Source organism: Pantherophis guttatus, chromosome 15, assembly GCF_059756535.1.
Source record: "Pantherophis guttatus breed Tessera chromosome 15, ASM5975653v1, whole genome shotgun sequence".
Lineage (NCBI taxonomy): Eukaryota > Metazoa > Chordata > Lepidosauria > Squamata > Colubridae > Pantherophis > Pantherophis guttatus.
Window position 1 is genome coordinate 7,253,026 of NC_142077.1, and position 24,078 is coordinate 7,277,103.

A 24,078-nucleotide genomic window follows, 5' to 3' on the forward strand; every position below is an offset into this window, starting at 1 on the left:
GTCCTTGGTCTTCAGGATGTAGTTAGACAAGTAAAGTCCGGTATCGGATTGATTCTTCTGGTGACCCCTGCAAGATGAGGATGCTATTGATGTTAGCATCTTCTGGAAGTGTTATTCTTTACCCATTTAGTTTCAGCTCTCTTATCTATTGTCTCTGAGAGCTAACGAGGTCTGATCCTGCCAGTCTTTTCTAGATCAACCAGGATCTGTTAGGCACCATCATTTAGACGGGTGTGACTGGAAGCTTTGCTTCATAATACCCAGATTTGGCCATGCTAAGGAAATGGAGAACTAGGCATGGTTCCCCTTTCTCTATTACAAGTGCAGGAGCAACACTCTAATATTCATTTATGAAGCTTTTCTAGATCGGGTCTTTTCTAGATAGGGCTGCGGTGGAGATGAGCAACTGTAAAAATACTCTTTATGTATTTCTTTTTGACTAAGGGTAGCAATAGCAACAGCACTTCAACTTATAGCTTTACAGCCCTCTCTAAGCGGTTTACATAGTCAGCAAATGGCCCCCAACAATCTGGTAAAATCCTCATTTTACCAACCTCAGAAGGCTGAGTAAACCTTGAGCCTGATGAGATTCGAACTGCCAAATTTCAGGCACTCAGCAGAAGTAGCCTGCAATACTGCACTCTGACCACTGCGCCACCAAGGCTCATAATTAGGTAGGTTGCTTTAATTTAGGCCATATTCTTGGAGCAGTTTAACACGGGACGGATCTGTTTTGAGGGTATTGGAGCATTGTTGTTTCATTGCTCAACAGAAGAAAAGGATATTTATTTATTAGTATTTATTGATTTAAGGGTCTTATATAACATGACAGGTCGTCCAGCTTGTGACTGTATAGTGGAATAAGTCAGTGGCACATTTTCCAACATCATAGTGTGAAAGCTTTATGGAGCTTCTGCCATGCCCTTCGAGGAGATTTAGGCTGCGGCATTCACACTGTACATGGATGGACGGCGTAAAATCAGTGCTGCAAAACTACAAATGTTTTTTCTGGTTTTCACACCTCTCGGCTGCAGGTTCAGAAGGCAATTTTTCCAAGCCAGGGTGATTGTATATTGAGAAAAGATACCTTTTCTTCAATTTCTTGCGTGAGAGGTGATACACATATTGCCTAGAATTTAATCCTGAAACTATCTTAAACCTAAACATTTTTTTAAAAAATGCTGTTTTGGAATAGTTGTAGTGGGCCCACCTTGTAACTTTGTTTAAATTAAACCGTCCCTGGAATCACAAGGGGCTTCCATAATTCCACCCTTGGTGGCCTTCCGGGTCTTTCACTGTGCCAGGGATGTTCTTGTCTTCTCTTGACAAAGAAAGTAGAGTAGATTAGAGTAGATTAGAGTAGAGTAGAATAGAATAGAATAGAATAGAATAGAATAGAATAGAATAGAATAGAATAGAATAGAATAGAAAATACAAAATAGAATAGAATAGAATAGAATAGAATAGAATAGAATAGAATAGAAAATACGAAATAGAATAGAATAGAATAGAATAGAAAATATGGAATGGAATAGAATGTAATGGAATGGAATAAAAATAGAATAGAATAGAATAGGAAATACGGAATAGAATAGAAAATACGAAATAGAATAGAATAGAATAGAATAGAAAATATGGAATGGAATAGAATGGAATGGAATGGAATAGAAATAATGGAATGGAATGGAATGGAATAGAATAGAATAGAATAGAATAGAATAGAATAGAATAGAATAGAATAGAATAGAAAATACGGAATAGAATAGAATAGAATAGAATAGAAAATACGGAATAGAATAGAATAGAATAGAATAGAATTCCTTATTGGCCAAGTGTGATTGGACACACAAGGAATTTGTCTTCGGTGCATATGCTCCCTTTGTACATAAAAAGACAAGATGCATTCATCAACAATCATAAGGTGAAATAAAATTCCATAAAATGAAACCAAGGTAGAATCCTTTTAGCAGAAAGATTTGTTTCATGGGCCAGTGGTCACCCATGGCCGGTCAGATGTGCCACAGGCAGCCGCATTCAGAGACTGGTTCATAACAGATTCCTGTCTTGGCTTTCTTGTCCAGCGCCAGTCCAGGAGAAATGACATTGGCAAGCCAGAATAATCCCAAGAAGGAAAAATAGGCTGCAAGAGAGAAAGTGCCGCAGTGTGAAGGAATGATATGTATTTTCTGTCCAAATGCAAAAAAAATAAAAATAAATCACAGGCACAGCATTACAGATAGTTCCTCGACTTATGACGACCATGGAGCCCATACTTCCCCTTGCTAAGCAAGACAGTTGGCGTTGAGTCATGCCGGCGTCATGACCACGGAGACGTCTTCGGACAGCGCTGGCTCTTCGGCTTTGAAACAGAGATGAGCACCGCCCCCTAGAGTCGGGAACGACTAGCACGTATGTGCGAGGGGAACCTTTACCTTTAACTTGTATAAAGAGAAATCACAATACTTACTGGCCGATATTATGCTAGCCGCTGACAGAATCATCGAGAGGTAATAGAGCTCAGGAGTGGTTCTGGCCTAGGAAAGATATATATATATTCTTTATGATAAAGGAATTAAAAATGTTTTCTAATATTTTAATTTAAGCGGTCTATATTCAGAATTACCCTCCCGTGCGAGGAATTCTCTTAGGATTCAGAATAGACATTCTTTTATGATCAGAAACCTTTCCTTGGAAAATCGGTCTAATGCAATCACTCCATGGTAAATGAACTCGTAGAAGTATATTAAACAGTCCAGGTTTTGTTTGACTCAGGTGCAGGTACCGTGTTTCCCTGAAAATAAGACCCTGTCTTATATTTCTTTTGAACCCTGAAATAAGCGCTTGGCCTTATTTTCGGGGTGGTCTTATTATTTTGGGGCGCATGGAGCAAGATGGGGCTCCTCTTGTCCTCTTACCAGACTCCCAGCTCTGTCTCCCTAACCCCAACCAGAGGAAATGGCAGGGACCGGTTGTGCATGCCTTTAAACATTTTCGGGGAAGGCTTATTTTCAGAGGGGGGGGCTTATTTTAGTGCATGCGCTCAAAAGCCCGATTGGGCTTATTATCAGCGGATGTCTTATTTTCGGGGAAACAGGGTAGTTCTCAACTTACAATAGTTCATTTAGTGACCATTGAGAGTGACAATGACATCGAAAAAAAGGGACTCAGGGCTACTTTCTCACACTTACAACCGTTGCATCCATAGTCACGTGATTTAAATTCGGAGGTTCGACAATTGGTTCCTATTTATGACGGGTGCAGTGTCCCGGGATCACGTGATTCCCCCTTTGCGACCTTCTGACAAGCCAAGTCAATGGGGACACCAGATTCACTTTAACGACCGTGTGATTCACTTAACAACTGCGGTGGCTCACTTAACAACGGCAGCAAGAAAGGCCGTCAAATGTTGCAACATTCACATAACTGCTGTCTCGCTTACCAACTGTGTTTGTAAGCGAGCCGCAGTGGCGCAGTGGTTAGAGTGCGGTACTGCAGGCTACTTCTGCTGATCACCGACTGCCTGCAATTTGGCAGATCGAATCTCACCAGACTCAAGGTTGACTCAGCCTTCCATCCTTCTGAGATGGGTAAAATGAGGACTCAGATTGTTGGGGTAATAGGCTGACTCTGTAAATCGTTTAGAGAGGGCTGTAAAGGACTGTGAAACAGTATATAAGTCTTAACTGCCCTTCCTTCCTTCCTTCCTTCCTTCCTTCCTTCCTTCCTTCCTTCCTTCCTTCCTTCCCAGTAATTAGAATGCAGTATTGCAGGCTAACTCTGCCCACTGCCAATAGTTTGATCCTGACCGATTGGCTCAAGGTTGACTCAGCCTTCCATCCTTCCGAGGTGGGTCAAATGAGGAGCCAAACTGTTGGGGGCCATAGGCTGACTCTGTAAACTGCTTAGAGAGGGCTGGAAAGCATTGTGAAGCTGTATATAAGTCTTAAGTGCTATTGCTAAGTCACGGACTGCTTGTACAGTGGGAGGAAATCTGATGGAGACATGAGCTACATACGCATTGTGGGGCCAAGGCAGTGAGTAGAGTGATATAAGCGCCTTCTGCAAAAGAGGCAAGTCCAAAAACCGAGATTGTGGCTCTCAGCTCCCATGGGATGTGCGGCGTCAGGGCTAAGATCAAAGCCAGCCCTAAAAAGAGAGTAAGGGGGAGAATTAGCTTATGGGGATGGGCATGCAGGCAGGAGCGACAGGTAGAGCTTTGTGCAATCCTGAATGGCCTCCATGGCAGTCTGTTCACGTGAGGTATACACAGGGATGGGCTGCTGGGGTTCGCACGGGTTCGGGAGAACCTCTAGCTAAGATTCTGTGCAGTTCAGAGAGCCCCCAAATCCCACTCCTGGCTCACCCCGCCCAGCCCCTCCCAGGAGTCCCCATGCAGCCCGTTTTGGATGCAGGTAAGTGCAGGTTGCTTGCGGAGGCTCGCGGAGGGTGAAAAAGGGGCCTACTGGAACAGGGGTGAAATCTAGCAAGTTCTGACAGGTTCTGGAGAACCGGTAGTAGAAATTTTGAGCAGTTCGGAGAACCGGTAGCGGAAATTTTGAGTAGTTCGGAGAACTGGTAGCGGAAATTTTGAGTAGTTCGGAAAACCAGTAGCAGAAAGTAGTTCAGAGAACCGGCAAATACCACCTCTGGCTGGTCCCAGAGTGGGATGGGAATGGAGATTTTGCAGTATCCTTCCCCTGGAGTGGGGGTGGGAATGGGGATTTTGCAGTATCCTTCCCCTGCCACACCCACCAAGCCACACCACAGCCACCAAGCCATGCCCACAGAACCGGTAATAAAAAAATTTGGATTTCAGCACTGTACTGGAAGTTCAGGAAGGGCCCGTTTCCAGCCTCCAGAGGGCCTCCGGAGCCTGGGGAGGCTGTTTTTGCCCTCCTGGAGGCTCAAAAAACGCCTCCGGAGCCTGGGGAGGGCAAAAACATCCCGTGCTGTGGTGCAGGAGGCCAACTAGGCCACGCCCACCCAGCAACCGGGCAGAGAACCCCTTGCTAAAATTTTTGAAGCCCACCCCTGGGTATACACCCCCCCCTTTGTCATTTTCTGCAGCACAAATGTTTAGATTTGTGGAGCCGAAAGAACCACAGTCGTCCTCTCCTGATGCTCTGGAGGAGCTGCTGGAAGCCTTCACGCACCCGTAGCGAAGAACATCAGGATGATGCTTCCCACCAGGTTGTAGAGAAGGGGCTGGTTGCAGTAGTGAGAAGATTTAGGTCTGAAAAACAAGATTTTGGGGGGGTGGGAAGGTGGGCCAGTAACCATGTGTTCCAAATTCACAAATGGCAGTTTTGCTCACAAGTTATCTTTCCCCTGTTGGCAGGCTCTGCTGAATTCTGCTGAATGTACAGTATATTATTATATGTACCTCTGAATAGATTTACCATACCTTTAACTTCGCACTTGGCCTCATTTCTGCTAGTGCCAGGCACTTTGCCTTTCCCACTGGGAAATTCCTTTGTTTCTCACCTTTATTTACATGTGCAATCTGCAAATTTCTAGACCTGTCTGAACTTTCCTTTCCTTTCCTCCTCTCTCTTCCTTCCCTTCCCTTCCCTTCCCTTCCCTTCCCTCCTCCCCTTTCCTTCCCGTCCCTTCCCTTCCCTCCTTCCCTTTCCTTTCCTTCCCTTCTCCTCTCCTTCCCTTCTTCCCCCTTTCCTTTCCTTCCCTTCCCACCCCTCTTCCCTTCCCTCCTCCCCTTCCCTTCCTGCCCCTCCTTCTCCCTTTCCTTCTCTCTCTTCCTTCCCTTCCCTTTCCTCCTCCTCCCTTTCCTTTCCTTTCCTTTCCTTTCCTTTCCTTTCCCTTCCCTTCCCTTCCCTTCCTTTCCTTTCCTTTCCTTTCCTTTCCCTTCCCTTCCCTTCCCTTCCCTTCCTTTCCTTTCCTTTCCTTTCCCTTCCATCTTCCTCTTTTCCTGTCCTTTCCTTCCCTTCCATCTTCCTCTTTTCCTGTCCTTTCCTGTCCCTTCCCTTTTCCCTTTCCCTTCCCTTCCATCTTCCTCCTTTCCTTTCCTTTCCTTTCCTTTCCTTTCCTTTCCTTTCCTTTCCTTTCCTTTCCTTTCCTTTCCCTTCCCTTCCCTTCCCTTCCCTTCCTTTCCTTTCCTTTCCTTTCCCTTCCATCTTCCTCTTTTCCTGTCCTTCCCTTCCCTTCCATCTTCCTCTTTTCCTTTCCTTTCCTGTCCTTTCCTGTCCCTTCCCTTTTCCCTTTCCCTTCCCTTCCATCTTCCTCCTTTCCTTTCCTTTCCTTTCCTTTCCTTTCCTTTCCTTTCCTTTCCCTTTCCCTTTCCCTTTTCCCTTTTCCCTTTTCCCTTTTCCCTTTTTTCCTTCCCTTCCACTTCCACTTCCACTTCCAACATGTACCTAATTTCCTAATGCTAACTTAAAGAGTCTTCATTAGGCAGTGCTTTCAAGGCCTGGTGATCGTTTTACTATCAGTATAGTCTAAAATATCTGTCCCACCACAGCCTTCCCTTAAATTTCCAGCCCTTCAACTTTGGAATTTGAACCTCTGGGGGAAAAAGCAAGAAGTCATCTGTTTTAAGTCTCTACCAGGGACTTTAACCAAAATAAATCCAATCCAACCCCACCCCAAACACTCATGGGACAGGCTGCAACTTCTCTCTTCTCAAGAGCTCCTCCGGATATTCCAGTCGGCTGCCCCCGTGTTCTTGAAGGTACGCAAGCATGTAAAGGGAATATCAGAGGAAAAAGAAAAAGAATAAAATTCCGCTTAATACCGTAGCAGGACGTAGAATTGGAGAAGAAGGATGGCAGTCCCAAGGGCAAAAATCACGAGTTGCCTGGCGAAAAGAACAAAGAAATAAAAAATGAGAGAGAGACTTATCAGTATCTTTATTGTTTGGAAATATATTATCATAATTCTCTACATTCGATAATTAGTGGCAAGCAGTGTTGAGCAGTGAATTTCATCCTTGTACCCTGTTTCCCCTAAAATAAGACCTCCCCTGATAGTAAGCCCAATCGGGCTTTTATTTATTATTTATTTATTTTATTTTATTTGTATACCACCCTTCTCCTAGTGGACTCAGGGCGGTGCACAGCCAGAACTAAAACACATACCAATACAAAATTTAAAATTATTAAAAGCGCATGTGCTAAAATAAGCTGCCCCCCGAAAATAAGCCTTCCCCGAAAATATTTAAACGCATGCACAGCCTGTCCCCGCCATTTCCTCTGGTTAGGGTTAGGGAGACAGAGCTGGAAATCAGGTAAGATAACAAGATAGTAAGTAAGTAAGTAAGTAAGTAAGTAAGTAAGTAAGTAAGTAAGTAAATAAGTAAGAAAGATAGTAAGTAAATAAGATAGCTTCACGCACCCCAAAGTAATAAGATCTCCCTGAAAATAAGGCCAAGCGTTTATTTCAGGGTTCAAAAAAAATATAAGACAGGGTCTTATTTTCGGGGAAACACGGTAATTTCAGCAAGTGAAAACTTACCCAAAAGATTGGACAAAGTTATAAGTCCAAGTGACAAGCCATATGGGTGGGATACAGAAGTTTTTAGGTAAAGGTAAAGGTAAAGGTTCCCCATGCACATATGTGCTAGTTGTTCCTGACTCTAGGGGGCGGTGCTCATCTCCGTTTCAAAGCCGAAGAGCTGGCGCTGTCCGAAGATGTCTCCGTGGTCACGTGGCCGGCATGACTCAACACCAAAGGCGCACAGAACGCTGTTCCCTTCCCACCAAAGGTGGTCCCTATTTTTCTACTTGCATTTTTTACATGCTTTCAAACTCTAGGTTGGCAGAAGCTGGGACAAGTCACGGGAGCTCACCCCGTTACGCAGCACTAGGGATTTGAACCGCTGAACTGCCGACCTTTCGATCCACAAGCTCAGCATCTTAGTCACTGAGCCACCCATGGCCCGTAGACGTTTTTAAGCCTGGTTTAAAACAGATGCAAATGCAGTCTGCTTGTTGGACACTTCTGACGGTGTCAAAGAAGACTTTTCACACAGAATTATGAATAGCAAAGAATTCATTCTTTTCCCACTTAATGCTAACCTCTGTAACTAGGATGGTGCTCTCACTGGGCAAAATAAAAATACAAGCAGTCGGAATGCCTCATCACAAGCTCTAATACTGTGCCCGAGTTAAAACGCCAAGTTGTGGCAGCTTACAGTCTGAACCGGAGATGTTTTGGGAGCCATCGGCTGAAGTGATAGGCAGCGTGAGCCAGGCAGAAGTGAATCATAGCAGATCCGTCAAAAACCTGGCAAAAAAAGACATCCAGGGATTGTAGAATTGAGTTCTTTAATTGTATAATTGTAAATGCTAGGTTAAAGGCCTGTCCTTGCCACAATTATTTTTATCTAAGGAAAACCTGGTCCATGGTAGTGGAATATTGTGTTTCACATATACGACGTTTTCCAAGTGAAGTCTAGAAGGCCGATTAATTAAAAATATTTACATATGTAAAACAAGCCAGGTTTTAGCTGGGTTGATGCTTTGCACTCAAGCCATTCTCTTGTGAGCCACAAATGGTCTGAATTCATACACCACACACTAACCTTGCTATCATGGTTCACAAACCACAATGTTCTAAGCCACAAACCTGGTGTGTGAATTCTGGCTTTGACTGAGGATCGCTCTGCTACCTCTTGTGTTCTCGGCCGTCAGAGGAAAGGGGCTTCTGAATATAGCAATAGCACTTAGACTGATATACCGCTTTACAGCCCTTTGCAGCCCTCTCTAAGCGGTTTACAGAGTCAACCTCTTGCCCCCAACAATCTGGGTCCTTATTTTACCCACCTCGGAAGGATGGACGGCGGAGTCAACCTTGAGCCTGGTGAGATTTGATCTGCTGAGCTACAGCTAGCAGTCAGCTGAAGTAGCTTTCAGTACTGCACTCTAACCAGTACGCCACCTCGCCTCATAGGTCATCCTTGACTTATGACCACAATTGAGCCCCAAATTTCTGTTGCTGAGTGAGACGTTCTGTTGCTGAGTTTTGCCGCATTTTATGCCCTTTTTTGCCACAGTTGTTAAACGAAGCACTGCAGTTGTTTAGCCAGTAACAGCAGGGGTGGGTTCTACTTAGCTTTACTACTGGTTTGTAGCGGGGCCGCGCGCACGCGCTCTTCTGCGCAAGCGCAGAAGCATTTTGATGACGTCGGGGTCGGTGGGCGGAGCCTCCCGCCGGTTTTACTACCGGTTCTATAGAACCGGTGTGAACCGGGGGCAACCCACCACTGAGTAACAGGGTTGTTAAGTGAATCTGGCTTCCCCATTGAGTTTGCTTGTCAGAAGTTCGCAAAAGGGGATCACGCGACCCTGGGACTCTATAACTGTCGTAAATATGAGTTGCCAAGTGCCTGAATTTTGCGGTTGTGGGGATGCTGCAACGGTTGCGTGAAAAACGTCCATAAGTCACTTTTCTCAGTGCCGTTGTAACTTCGAACAGTTACTCAACAAACTGTTGTATTCGTGTCGTAAGTTGAGGACTACCTATACGGAAGCTCTGTACCCGTAATGGCGAACCGATGGCATGCGTGCCACAGATGGCACGCGGAGCCATATTGGGAGGCACGCGAGCGTTGCCCTAGCTCAGCTCCAGCACGCGCATCTGATTTTCGGGCCTTCCGGGCCCACTGGAAGTCAGCAAACGGGCCTTTTCTGGCTTCCAGAGGGCCTCTAGAGGGATGGGGAAGCCTGTTTTCGCCCTCCCCAGGCTCCAAAAAAGCCTCTGGAACCTGGGGAGGGTGAAAAACAGGCCTACCGGGTCCACTGCGCCATCGCGTGCCAAAAACCGGGGGAGCGTGCGCGTGCGTGGGGCACATTGAATTATAGGTATGGGCACACACGCACATGACCCCCCCCTCAAAAAAAGATTAGCCATCACTGCTCTATACGGAAGGTCTATTTTGATCCATGCTGGCTGTTCTTACTAGGGTAGTCTCCTTGTCTGACCCACTCAACCATTGGTGCGATCCTTCCGGTTTAACAACGGGTTCAGAGATCGCATGCGTTGTGCGCGCGTGCACAGTTCAATAAAAAAAAATCACCTTCCGCGTTAGTGGTAGGGAATAAAAACAGCTGATGCACAGCAATCCGCCATGCTAATCAGCTGCGAAGATAAAGGTAAGTAAAACGCAGGGGCAGGCGGGCGGGCCCAGTTGATAGTCAGAGCGAACCGGTTCGCTCCCAGCTGATCGTTGGAGTTACGAACCGGTCGGAACCGGTAGACTCCCACCCCTGCGACTCAACCTCCTTCAACCTGCTACCCCTCCCAATTGTGTTGGGATGACAGCTCCAGGAATTCCCACTCGGCACTCACCTTTGGAATTCCGGGACGTCATCCCTCCCAGATGCTCCTGTACATGTGAAGAGTGCACTGGAGTCTTCCCAGGGACAAAGGAGGGGTCGGATGTCCGCATTTTTTTTCTTCCTTTGTCTGCCGCCCCCATCTTACCTGGATCGCCAGGTGATCATCTGCGCTTCAGCTGATGATCTCTCTCTCTCTCTCTCTGGGGAAGGAATTGGATCCCCTTTCCGCCTTAAGAAGCATCCCCCACCTCCCTTCAATCTACGCGTTGCTGCTGTCTAGCCCCAGAGGTGGCTGGCCAAGGCAGGTATTTTTATATACCTGTGACAGGTGGAGATCATTTTACCTGTATTCATTATTCAGACGTTGGCTTTTTTGCTTTGGCAAATGCGCAAGGCTGGAATTAAACCCAGATATGGCTTTGATTACTTCTTCTTCTTCTTCTTTTTTTGGCTTCTGTCATGGTTGGCCTAACGAAGAAGTGAAATTAAAAGCAGTGCAACTTTAGAAACCCAGCCTTGGGAAATCTATTCAGCGCGGGGGGGGGGGCGGCAGAGGGGGGGCGGATGGGGAAACGAAGAGAGAAATATTATTAATCCCCGCAAAAGCGATCAAATTATGACGGTACTGTAATGATGTTCCTAAACTACCTGGAAAACAGTCATTCCATCTGTTTAACCCCTGTTGTCCTTTAGTGGCTTGTATTAACCATTTATATTGATCGTTTCGTAGTAGGATTCAATTGCTTATTTGTACCCTATGACTATCACTAAGGGTTTTACCTTATGAGTCTTAACGAATGTATCTTGTCTTTTTATTTATTTATTATTATTTATTATTTATTAATTAAATTTCTATACCGCCCTTCTCCAATAGGACTCAGGGCGGTGCACAGCCAAGATAAAAACAAAGCATACAAAATTTAAGAACAGTATTAAAATAATTAAATATTTTGGCCGAAATTAAGATAACCCAATTTAAAATCAATTTAAAATTTAACTCAGGCCAGCCCAGCTTGTTGAAATAAATGGGTTTTCAGGGCCCGACGAAAAATCCGGAGGTCTGTTATTATACGTAACTCTGGGGGAAGGTTGTTCCAGAGGGTGGGCGCCGTCACAGAGAAGGCTCTCCCCCTGGGGGTCGCCAGCCGACATTGTCTGGCGGACGGCACCCTGAGGAGGCCCACTCTGTGGGAGCGTACTGGCCGGTGGGAGGCTATTGGTGGCAGAAGGTGGTCTCGTAAATACCCCGGCCCTAAGCCATGGAGCGCTTTAAAGGTGGTCACCAACACCTTGAAGCGCACCCGGAAGACCACTGGGAGCCAGTGCAGCTCGCGCAGGAGAGGTGTCACATGGGAGCGCCTCGTCGCTGAGAGCTTATGCACCAAAGACAAATTCCTTGTGTGTCCAATCACACTTGCCCAATAAAGGACCTGGATTGTGGGGGGGCAATAAGCTGACTTTGTATAAAAAAGAACACCGCTTGGGGGGTAGGGACCAAAAGCCCTACGAAGCAGGTATATACAAAAGTACGACGGCTATTGCTTAACGCATTGTAAGCCGCCCTGAGTCTCCGGAGAAGGGCGGCATATAAATCGAACCAATAAATAAATAAAATAAATAAGTAAATAAGTAAATAAATAAGTAAAGAAAGAAAGAAAGAAAGAAAGAAAGAAAGAAAGAAAGAAAGAATTGTATTGTATTGTATTGTATTGTATTTGCACAGAAATGGCCCCTCTGCTTTGTAGCAGCCAAAACCACATTAAAATGGGCATTTCCAAAATATTGGCGAAGCCTGAACTTAACAGTCACTTAGCTGCGTATTCATGAGGACCAGAAACTTGGTTTTTCTTCAGGGAGCAGGCTGATATAACTGCTCTCTTTCTACCAAATTTGCCATCGCCTTGTTGCAGGAGCCGGTGTGATATCAGAAGACAGCAAAATTTCAGGGTTTCCTTTCATCTACTTCTGTTGCGTGGAACTGACTGGCTTTCTATACTTCCATGTTTCCCCAAAAATAAGACTGGGTCTTATATTAATGTTTTGCTCCAAAAGACGCATTAGGGCTTATTTTCTGGTTAGGGCTTATTTTGGGGGGAAATACGGTACTAAATGCATCCATCTGGCTGACAATCTTAACTGGGGCTTATTTTGGGGGGTAGGGCTTATATTACGAGCATCCTGAAAAATGGTGCTAGGGCTTATTTTCCGGTTGGGTTTTATTTTCGGAGAAACAGGGTAGTATGAAAGAAACAACTTCTCTTACTGTTTTGGTTTTTTTTTTTTTTTTGTTCCAGTGGAAAATGAAAATAGTTTTTCTTCTTTTTTTAAAAAAAAAAACTTTCCTTTTTTTCCTTCTCCCTTGAAGCAGGTGCCTCGCGTCTTCCCTGGCAAAAGGGGCTCCAGTTTAGGCCGATGGAGGATTCCGACAACCAGACCGAAGTGATCTTGCTGGCGTGCGGCTCCTTCAACCCCATCACCAACATGCACCTTCGGCTTTTCGAATTGGCAAGAGATCACCTGCAGGAAACAGGTAAAACTGGGGGCTTCGTTGAGAAGTTTCCTCCAGGTGCTTTGGACTACAATTCCCATTATCCCTAACCTGTCGTGGCTGGATGACAAAACCTGTCATAGGACATATCTAGAGAGGGGGAGAATTGCTGTGGATGTTCCTGAAGAGGAATCTGTCACCCACGAGTCTCATTTTCTGCCGCCTCTCGTTCAAAGGGAGGGCAGTTTGAGAATAGAATAGAATAGAATAGAATAGAATAGAATAGAATAGAATAGAATAGAATAGAATAGAATAGAATAGAATTCTTTATTGGCCAAGTGTGATTGGACACACAAGGAATTTGTCTTTGGTGCATACGCACGCAGTGTACATAAAAAAAAAGAACATTCATCAAGAATCATAAGATACAACACTTAATGATAGTCATAGGGAACAAATGAGCAAACAAATAAGTTTGATTTACAACAGAGCCTGTTGTAACTGCTGGTCTGCAACTCTTTCGATTCTGGTGCTTTTCTTTCCTAATTTCTAAGGTGACTGTTTTTCACTCTTATGTGCCAGAAATGCATGACTAATAATGAATAGGAATCACAGGTAGTTGCAGTGCATTGCTATATTTTTTACCCTCAGCAGCCTTCTCTCCCTCCCTTCCTCCCTTCTTTTATCTACCCTCCTCCCTCCCTCATTCACTCTTAAATGCCAGACTTCCTTCTTCCTTCCTTCCTCCCTCCCTCTTAAACTCCAGACTTACTTCCTTCCTTCTTTCCTTCCTTCCTCCCTCCCTCCCTCCCTCCCTCCCTCCCTCCCTCTTAAAACTCCAGACTTCCTTCCTTCCTTCTTTCTTTCCTTCCTTCCTTCCTCCCTCCCTCCCTCTCTCCCTCCCTCCTTCCCTCCCTCCCTTCCTCTTAAACTCCAGACTTCCTTCCTTCCTTCCTTCTTTCTTTCCTTCCTTCCTTCCTCCCTCCCTCTCTCCCTCCCTCCTTCCCTCCCTCCCTCTTAAACTCCAGACTTCCTTCCTTCCTTCTTTCTTTCCTTCCTTCCTCCCTCCCTCCCTCCTTCCCTCTTAAACTCCAGACTTCCTTCCTTCCTTCCTTCCTTCCTTCCTTCCTTCCTTCCTTCCTTCCTTCCTCCCTCCCTCCCTCCCTCCCTCTTAAACTCCAGACTTCCTTCCTCCCTCCCTCCCTCCTTCCCTCCCTCCCTCCCTCTTAAACTCCAGACTTCCTTCCTTCCTTCCTTCCTCCCTCCCTCCCTCCCTCCCTCCCTCCTCTTATGCCATTTAAGGAACAACTTCTAATGCAAATTCCACATTCAAATTCAAATCTTTATTGTCAGTGCACAATGAGATCGGTTGAGCTCCCTCAGTGCACCCCCCCAACACCATATAACTCACAGTGAAGACAGAAAACCCCTAACCCAATAAATCATATTAACAAAACACCCAGTCCTATTGCACTTGCATGAACATGTTACACGTTGCGCCGGCCCTGCAGTCCATCATACTACGTAGTTATGATGTTTGTTTGTTTGTTTGTTTGTTTTTAATTTGATTTATATGCCGCCCTTCTCCGGAGACTCAGGACGGCTTACAATGCACTAGGCAATAGCCTTCATCCTTTTGTATATTTATACAAAGTCAGCTTATTGCCCCCACAAACTGGGTCCTCAATTTACCTACCTTAGAAAGGATGGAAGGCTGAGTCAACCTTGAGCCTTGGCAAGATTCGAACCTGCAGTAATTGCAGGCAGCTGGTCTTAATAACAGGGTGCTTTAAACCACTGTACTACCAAGGCTCTTATGTTGATTTCTCATTCAGGAGTCTGACAGCCCACGGATTAAAAACTGTTCTTCAGCCTGTTTGTGCTACGCTTCTATATCTCCTTCCCGATGGCACGAGGGTAAAGAAGTGGGTGACCAGGGTGAGAGTCGTCCCTGAGGATTTTCCTCACTCTTCTAAGGCAGCAAACACATGCTTGTTAGATAGAATGCTGGTAATTTAAAGCAAGAAGGGAGAGAGGAAAAACGAGTCCATGATGACCTAGGGAGCTTTATCGCTAAATGGTGATTTAAAGCAGGCTTCTCTGATGCTGGTTGGGCCCTCCAACGACAGCAACACCCAGGTTTTTTTAATGTATCGGCTCCGGCAGGGAAATACAAAGTGGTCCGAGGGATCATTTCACCTGTGGGGGACGCCTATCTGAAGAAGGGCCTGGTCAGCGCCAGTCACCGGGTGGCCATGGCAAGACTCGCAGCGGAAAACTCGGACTGGCTGGAAGTCGACGACTGGGAAAGCAACCAAAAGGAGTGGCAAGAAACCATCCAAGTCCTCAGGTATTGGCCGGGACTGGGCATTTTTGCTCATCTTGCACGAAAGCCATGTTGTGGGCGTTCGTTCAGAGTTTCTCAGCCCATCATACCAGTAAAGCCTCAAGCCCAGTGTGTCTGTTTTTAATAGACACCTGTGCAGTGGTGGGTTCTTCCCGGTTCGGTCCGGTTCGGCCGAGCCGGTAGCGTGATGATATGACGTCACCGAACCGGTTCTCCCCACCCTCCCATGTTATTCTTACCTTTTATTTGGCCCCACCCCCAATCTATTGCTGCCTCCTGAGTCCCAGCTGATGACTAGAGGGAAAAAAACTGTTTAAACTCTTGCCGTGGGGCTTCAAAGGGCCGCCCTACAGCTGATCAGTGTTAAAAGCAAACAAATGAGTCGGGTCGTAAGTGCGAGGACCTTCCAGAAATGACTCTGACCAGCTAGCCACGCCCACCTAGTCACATGACCTCCAAGCCACACCCACAAAATAAGCCATGCCCACAGAACCGGTAGTAAAAAAATTTAGAACCCACCCCTGCACCTGTGGGACTGGATTGCAAGCAGTATTACAGAATAACAAGAGTCGGAAGGGACCTTGGAGGTCTTCTAGTCCAGCCCCCTGTTCAAACAGGAGACCCGATACCATTTCAGATAAATGGTACCGTTTAAATGGATAAATACCATTTAAAAGACTACTATGTTGGAGCACCCACAAGTTCTGAAGACAAGCTGTTCCACTGATTAACTGTCCTAAACATCAGGAAATTTCTCCTTTAGTTCTAGATTGCTTCTCTCCTTGATTAGTTTCCACCCATTGTTTCTTGTCTTGCCGTCTGGTGCTTTGGAAAATAGCTTGAGTCCCCCCCCCCTTCTCTGTGACAGCCTCTCAAATATTGGAAGACTGCTATCATGCCACCTTCTCTTCATTAGACTAGAGACATACCTATAAGTTTATATTATATCTTATCAGTTTATATATACACCGATACAGGATACAATTTTCTCCCAGGCTTCTGTCCAGTATTGTGCCCCTAGATAAAACATGGGTTTAAATGATGAAAAGAACTTCAGTATTGCCATACTGATTAGATTAGATTAGAATAGATTAAAATTCTTTATTGGCCAAGTGTGACTGGACACACAAGGAATTTGTCTTTGGTGCATATGCTCTCAGTGTACATAAAAAGACAAGATACATTCTTTTCATTTTCATTTCATGGAATCATTTAAGTCACACTGGAAGGAAAAGGTAGAATAGAACAGAACAGAACAGAAAAGAACAGAACAGAACAGAATTCTTTATTGTTCAAGTGTGATTGGACACACAAGGAATTTGTCTTTGATGCATATGCTCTCAGTGTACATTAAAAGACAAGATACATTCATCAAGAATCATAAGGTACAACACTTAATGATAGTCATAGGGTACAAATTAGCAATTAAATCATACTAGGAAACAATCAATATAAATCGTAAGGATACAGCAACAAGTTACAGTCATACAGTCATTAGTGGGAGGAGATGGGTGATAGGAACCATGAGAAGATTAACAGTAATAGTAGTGCAGACTTAGTGAATAGTTTGACAGTGTTGAGAGAATTCTTTGTTTAGCAGAGTGATGGCGTTCGGGGAAAAAACTGTCCTTGTGTCTAGTTGTTCTGGTGTGCAGTGCTCTATAGCGTCGTTCAGTTCCAGATTGTTCCAGTACTGCTGCAGAGGTGGGGTTTCAGCAGGTTCTGACCAGTTCTGGAGAACCGGTAGCGGAAATTTTGAGTAGTTCGGAGAACCGGTAGTAAAAATTCTGACTGGCATCGCCCCCATCTATTCTCTGCCTCCCGAGTCCCAGCTTGATCGGGAAGAAATGGGGATTTTGCAGTAACCTTCCCCTGGATTGGGGAGGGAATGGAGTTTTTGCAGTATCCTTCCCCCAGAGTGGGGTGGGAATGGAGATTTTACAGTATTCTTCCCCTGCCATGCCCACCAAGCCACACCCACAGAACCCACGGTAGTAAAAAAAATTTGAAACCCACCACTGTACTGCTGTGTATATTTACGAGTGTATCTTTTCTTCAATGCTGTTCTGTAGATATCATCACCAGAAGCTGAAGCATTCCTATTCTGCCAACAGTGTGGAAGATGCCCGTCTTCCAAACAGAACAACCCGGAAAAGAAAGAGGGCAGCTGTGAGCCAACTCCCTGTTAGAATGAATCAACCCAAACGAAAATGTGAGTTTTCTTTCTTTCTTTCTTTCTTTCTTTCTTTCTTTCTTTTTCTTTTTTTTTCTTTTCAAGAACCCTTTATTAAAATTTAAAATATGAAAATACTAATACAAATACGCCTGTAACAAAAATACGTCCATGATAGTTGTGCAATTCAACGTCGTTCCAACAGTACCCAAATCTTAACTCTCTTCGTATATTCTCAGATATTCCTTCTTGATCGAAGATACGTAAACACGATTTATGTCTTATTTGGATCTATGGGATCTCCCTTGGGAGTTGGGCGGCATAGAAATGCGACAAAGTAAACAAATATATATTTCCTATTTTTATTTTCTATCCATGGATACCGGTAAATAACAAGGAAGACTCGGAATATTACTCAACCTGGGAAAACTGGTATCGGTGAATTCTCTTTCTAAACCCCAGGACGTTTAGAGCAGGGATGTCCAACTTGGTTGACGTTAAGACCTGTGGACTTCAACTCCCAGAATTCCCATGGCTGGCTGGGGAATTCTGGGAGTTGAAGTCCACAGGTCTTAAAGTCAACAAGATTGGACACCCCTGATTTAGACTTAGGAGACAACTTAGTTCACGATCTTCAAGTGGCAACGTACATCCTCCCTCTAGATGGCTGGTTAACTTCTGCTTGATATTCCCAGCCAGCTCCTTACCCTCCAATCCTCTTCATAACCAAATACCCAACAGCTTATCTTTCCAAAGGTGCCCCTTGGAATCCTGGCCTAGATTAATTTTAAAATGACAGGATCATTTAAATACTCGGGCTTTTCATTTGAATGCAACGCTTGCTGCATTTTGCATCTCCAGAGTTCATCTTGACACAATCAAGTGTGCCAGAGGTGATTTGAAAATGTTTTCACTGCCCTGGGCAGACAGATGCTTTCAATTTAAATTAAAAAAATTTTTTTTTCCTGAAGCTGAACCTACCATCAATGTTGGCCAAGCTGGTCTGGTGGCCGGCACTTATAGCAATGATTTATTTTCTTTCTTTATTAAATTTACCGTATTTTTTGGAGTATAAGACACACATTTTTTCCGCTAAAAGAGGGTGAAAATTTGGGTGCGTCTTATACACCAAATGTAGCCCCGCCCACCCGCTGGCCCCCACCCTTCGGCTTCCGTACATCCTCTCAAACGGAGCTTTCGGAGGGTGAAAAAGCAAGACGCAAAGGCCAAAACATCAACCCGGAACAGCTGCTCCCTTGCGACAATAAGCTGCATTTTTGAAGCTGCCTATCTGCCCCAGGGACACAGTGGCTCAGTGGCTAAGACACTGAGCTTCTCAATCGAAAGATCGGCCGTTCAGCGGTTCGAATCCCTAAGTGCCACGTAACGGGGGTGAGCTCCCGTTACTTGTCCCAGCTTCTGCCAACCTAGCAGTTCGAAAGCATGTAAAAAATGCAAGTAGAAAAATAGGCACCACCTTTGGTGGGAAGGTCACAGCTTCCGTGCGCCTTTGGCGTTGAGTTATGCCGGCTGCTTGACCACGGAGACGTCTTCGGACAGCGCTGGCTCTTCGGCTTTGAAACGGAGATGAGCACTGCCCCCTAAAGTCGGGAATGACTAGCACATATGTGCGAGGGGAACCTTTAACCTTTTATCTGCTCCAACAAGGCCGATGCGCATTCACAACCAGCGAACCTGTTGCTAAAGTGCACCTCTGGGAACAGCTGATTGGGGGTATTCCAGGAGGCTGATCCACCCGCCAATCAGCTGCTCCTGCTGAATCAGGCTCATGTGCTGAAGCTCACCAGGCTGTTTGGTAAGGACGCTAGCCAGATGAATACCGATGAATGCTGGTAGGCAGAGGCAGTATTTTTTTTTTCCTTCTTATTTTTCTCCCCCAAAACTAAGGTGCGTCTTATATTCCGGAGCATCTTATACTCTGAAAAATACGGTATACGCCCTTCATCTCCAGTTCGAGGAAACCCTGCATCATCAGCGGATGGTATTCCTCATTTATTGCTGCAGAATTTCAACCTTTGGGAAGCAAAATGTTGCTGGTTTTCCTGCCCGGTGCTCTACTATTGTTGTGGCTCCGTTACCTGAGCCTGTGTCATCGGCAGGAGAGGACTCCGAGAATGAAGGAGAGGAGTTGGCAAGGCCTCCCTCTTCAGGACCCTCCTCTCTGGCAATGCCTTCGGTGTCCGCCAAAGGGCAAGAGATAGGGCCGGGGCCAAGCATGTCCACGCAGTCACAGGTGGACAGTGATGAGGGAGATGAGTCTTGGCTGGATCCTCGGCAGCGTCGCAGAGATAAGCGCGCGCAACAGAAGAAAAGGCGTGCCAGAGATTAGGCTGAGTCACTGGACCACACCCCACAGGGTATAAAAGGGGGTGAGGTGGCCATTCAGACTCTGTGACGGACAAAAGTAACTACAATCGAGTCACATTGCATCTTTGGAAACAACATTATCGGCCTTGGATTTATTTTACGAACTGGACAATTCTTGACTGTGTGTATTTTGTTTATTGAGTAAAGTTCTTGGCAAGCAGCTACTGGGTTGCTGCCAAGCTTCTTATCGGAAGAATTGGTTGTCTGCCAGTTTATTTAATCCCCGGCTGTCTGTTTGTGTGCGTTTGTGGGACGGGGACAGAACAACTATCCAACTTCCTTCCCTATGTGTCCTGTCTCCTCCAGGCCTCCCCCAGCTGAAGATTCTGTGTGGAACAGATGTTCTGGAATCCTTCGCAGTGCCCAATCTCTGGAAGCCGGAAGATATCCAGGAAATCGTTTCGAAGCATGGCATGGTTTGCGTTACCAGGCTGGGGAACCACGCCCAGAAGTTCATCTACGAGTCGGACACGCTGTGGAAGCACAAGGAGAACATTGACCTGGTGGAGGAATGGATCACCAACGACATCTCGGCCACCAAGATACGGAGAGCCCTCAGGAGGGGCCAGAGCATACGGTACCTGGTGCCTGACTCGGTCCAGTCCTACATCAAGCAGCACAATCTGTACACCGCAGAGACCGAAGACCAGAACGCAGGGGTCATTTTGGCTCCTTTGCAGAGATACGCACAGGAGCCCAGCAAAGATTGATTGGCACAAGGATGGAGTGGGGAGAGAGCAGGAATAGGGGGCAGCTTGGCAAGCTGGCTGCGGTTTTAGCTGCTGTCTCCCACCTGGTGGAATCCCATTGCATGCCCGGTTTGAATTTTGCAAAGTGACCAGCTTACCAGCCCAAATAACCACAGATTCCTGGTTTGTTTTGTGACTTGCAGAAAACTGGTGAACTCAACACTGAGCTTCTGCAAATGAAATAAAGAGGTTTATGGAGTGACAGCAAAGCCCATTTGGCAAGTAGCTCTGGTTTCAACCAGAACTGGTGCCTCTGGGAAGCCACAGATACGGCTCGGCTTTGAATCGATGGCTGACACCACTGCGCGGCGGTTTGTACGTGAGCCTGAGGCCTGCTTCTCATTTCTTAGCCCCGATGATGTCCTGTTTTTTTTAGCCCTTGCTCCAGTTTTGGGAGGCAGTGAGAGACGGGGGCTCCGCAAAGAAGTGGAGGGGTGCTATTAAACGGGCCAGATTTTCTTTCCCTAAAAATGAATTTACGTGAAGGCCTATATCAGTGATGGCGAACCTTTTTGGCACCAAGGGCCCAAACCGAATGCGCGTGAATGTACGAGCGTCAGAGTGCCGGAAATCCGAAGACCAGCTGGCCGGTGCACGTTTGCATAATGGAAAACCGAAGATCAGCTGTTTGGTGCATGCATGCCTGTTTTTTTGCCGTTTTCCAGGCCATTTTTGGGGGGTGTTTTCAGGTTGTTTTAGGCCGTTTTTGGGCCATTTTTCGGGTCGTTTTCAGGTCATTTTTGGGCTGTTTTCAGGCCTCTTTTGGGCTGAAAACGGCCCAGAAATGGCGTGAAAATGGCCCCAAAACAGCCATTTTTCAGGCCATTTTCTGGTGCTCTGGCATTTGCGAAAACTAGCTGTCCGGCACGCCGGAAACCAAAAGAGCAGCTGGCAACAGCGCACGTGCCCACAGAGAAGGATCTGCGTGCTACTTCTGGCACTCATGCCATTAGGTTTGCCATTATTGGCCTATATCTTTAGATATTTTTTTTTAAAAAAAACAACTGATGAGTCCTACCTCGCCCGGCTTTCTTAGTACCGCAGTCTGGCTCACTTGAAATAACACTGTTCAGGATCTGGGGGGGCTGATCCCACCTTAAGTGCCTCGTCGATGAAACCCACTGAAGTACTTTCTCAGTTGCAAATATGAGCCATCGTTGTTAAACCGTGTGGACATTTCAAACCAACTGTGTCTGCTAAAATGACCTCAGAATGTAACTTTCTAAAATGCTGGATCATTGAACAGTTTACTTTAGACGTGCTGGATGGTTCGTACGCCTACATCAAAAAAAAAACCCCCAAACACACCCTCTCCCACGCAGATAACAAATGCTTGGCAAACCTTCACGATGGCATACTACCGTGTTTCCCCAAAAATAAGACCCTGTCTTATATTTTTTTGAACTCCCGAAATAAGCGCTTGGCCTTATTTTCGGGGAGGTCTTATTATTTTGGGGCGCGTGGAGCAAGACGGAGCTCCTCTTGCTGTCTTACCTGATTTCCATCTCTGTCTCCCTAACCCTAACCAGAGGAAATGGCGGCGACCGGTTAAATATTTTCGGGGATGGCTTATTTTCAGGAGATGTCTTATTTTTGGGGAAACGGTAGTTTTCTACAAGCATGGATTTTTTATTTTTATTTTTTTGAAATTGTGGTTAGAGCATCCAATCATGTAAGCCACGCAGACTGATCATGTCGAGGGGTTTATTTTGGCCATCAGGAAGGTAAAACTCCTTTGCAGCCCAAAGGAGGTCTATCCTGCGTGGCCAGTGGCAGACCACAGTTGTTTCAGATCTCTGTAAACTCCTGAACCTGGTTTGTCTTCCGTGGTTTCCACTTAGCAGCTCATTGTGTGTGTGTGTATGTGTGTGTGTATATATATATATATGCATATTCTTTCTAGCCAGGTTTTACCTACGTAAGCTAAGATGTTCTACAGCCCTGGTTCTGTGAAATCTCATTCACAAGTTTCTGGGCTTTTTATTTCTAGCTGACAAACAGCAACTCTGTGCTGTTCTCTGGGAGACTCAGATAGCTATTTCTGCCTTATAAGGCGTCATCAGTGAGCCACACCCTCTTCTCAGATATCTTAGCTTACGTAGGTAAAACCTGGCTAGAAAGAATATGCACATAAAAGCCTACGAAAAAGAAAAAGACACACACACACACATATATATATACATACATACATACATACATACATACATACATACATACATACATACATACATATATATATATACCTACCAGGATTTTTTTCATCCCCTAAATCAGTGTTTTTCAAACTTGGCCATTTTTAAGACGGGTGGACTTCAACTCCCAGAATCCCCCAGACCACGTGATTGGCTGGGGAATTCTGGGAGTTGAAGTCCACTCATCTTAAAAGTTTTCAAGTCTGGAAAACACCGCCCTATTTGGATCGAGTCGGAACTGTTGATTCAAGAGTAAGAAACGAGCCATAAATTTTGCGGCTCAAATTTCTGCCCCAGCAGGAATGAGCCAATTTGAAACATTTTTTTAAAAAAAATTCAGCTGTGTAACGTGAATTTAAAAAAATAATAATAATAATACTGGAAATAGGGGAAAGGGGAAAAGAGAAGTTACAGGAAATAAAGAAAACTCAAACTCAGCTATGATGATTGAAAGTTGATTCCGGACAGTCACATATTCTGTTTAGTGTGGGAAAAAATATACATGCTGGAATAAGAAATACCCTTATAAAAATCTTCCCTCATCAATGTTGTTATTTCTGATTTTTTCCTCTTTATTTACAAGTTACATATGATACGATGTTTGTGTGTGCTTATATGACATTTTCCTTTGAAATATTTGATTTTTTTTTCGTATTTTAGCTGTTAACAAAAAAAAAAGAGAGTCCTTCACGCACATGGTTTTTAACCACAGAACTGCACTTTGCTACCCTCTACACATCCTACCCTTAAAAATCATAATGCTGTTGTAAAAATGTTTGTGTGTGTGTGTACTTTAAATCCTGGGCTTGATAATAGACTCATAATGTGAATGAACCACAAAATCAACACATACCCTTCTCTGTAATGTGGATGGGGAAAAATAATACTAATAAATGTGGTGAAATGTTAATCAGAAATCGAATCAGCGTTGTCATTTTCTGCAGGGATTGCGAAGAGGTCCGTAGTTTAGGGCCGACCCCAAACATTTTACTTGGGTCAAAATAACTTTGAAAACTGACCTTGGGGGCGGTTGGGTCTCATTTCAGTTTTAATTCTGCGAAGAGCAAAGGTGGTTTGATCCAGTAAAAAGAAAAGTATTCTAGCACTGTGGAAGAACTGCTTCTCATACACTTTTTGGGGTGCAGGAGGCAGCCCTCGGCTTACAACACCTAAGTGACTGTTACAACAGCACAGAAAAAAAAAGAGACTTATGACCATTTTTCACACTTACGACCGTTGCAACATCGCCATGATCCCACGGTCAAAATTCAGACACTTGGCATCAACCACGTTACTAATTTAACTGCAGCGGTTCACTTAACCACTGTGGCAAGAAAGGTCGTAAAACGGGCAGAGCTCCCTTAACAGCTGTCTTGCTTAGCAACAGAAATGTTGGGCTCCATTCTGAGCGTCGGTCGAGGACTAGCTGTAAAGATTTTTCCCTAATGC

General features: G+C 45.2%; 2 protein-coding genes across 6 annotated transcripts in view; one reads left to right on the forward strand and one right to left on the reverse strand.

Moving 5' to 3' along the window:
- Nucleotides 1–23,546, forward strand: part of NMNAT1 (nicotinamide nucleotide adenylyltransferase 1) — a 38,170-nt gene extending 14,624 nt beyond the window's left edge. For 2 of the 5 annotated variants that reach the window (XM_034438869.3, XM_034438867.3), the window contains exons 2-5: nt 12,661–12,822; nt 14,947–15,130; nt 17,200–17,339; nt 19,995–22,591. In XM_034438869.3, the coding sequence (XP_034294760.2) occupies nt 12,705–12,822; nt 14,947–15,130; nt 17,200–17,339; nt 19,995–20,398 (846 nt within the window). In that variant the 5' untranslated portion in view covers nt 12,661–12,704 and the 3' untranslated portion in view covers nt 20,399–22,591. Of the gene's footprint in view, nt 1–5,135; nt 5,232–12,657; nt 12,823–14,946; nt 15,131–17,199; nt 17,340–19,994 lie in introns of those variants that run through there. The other 3 variants (XM_087878907.1, XM_034438868.3, XM_034438866.3) reach the window with 3 other exon arrangements.
- On the reverse strand, nt 2,010–10,457 carry LOC132709250 (uncharacterized). Its single transcript, XM_087879387.1, has 6 exons — nt 10,438–10,457; nt 6,749–6,811; nt 5,154–5,233; nt 4,016–4,146; nt 2,468–2,534; nt 2,010–2,140 (listed from the first exon to the last, which is right to left on the reverse strand). The coding sequence occupies exons 1-6, from the start codon at nt 10,455–10,457 to the stop codon at nt 2,010–2,012; spliced, it is 492 nt and encodes a 163-aa protein (XP_087735513.1).
- Nucleotides 23,547–24,078: the final 532 nt, after the last annotated feature.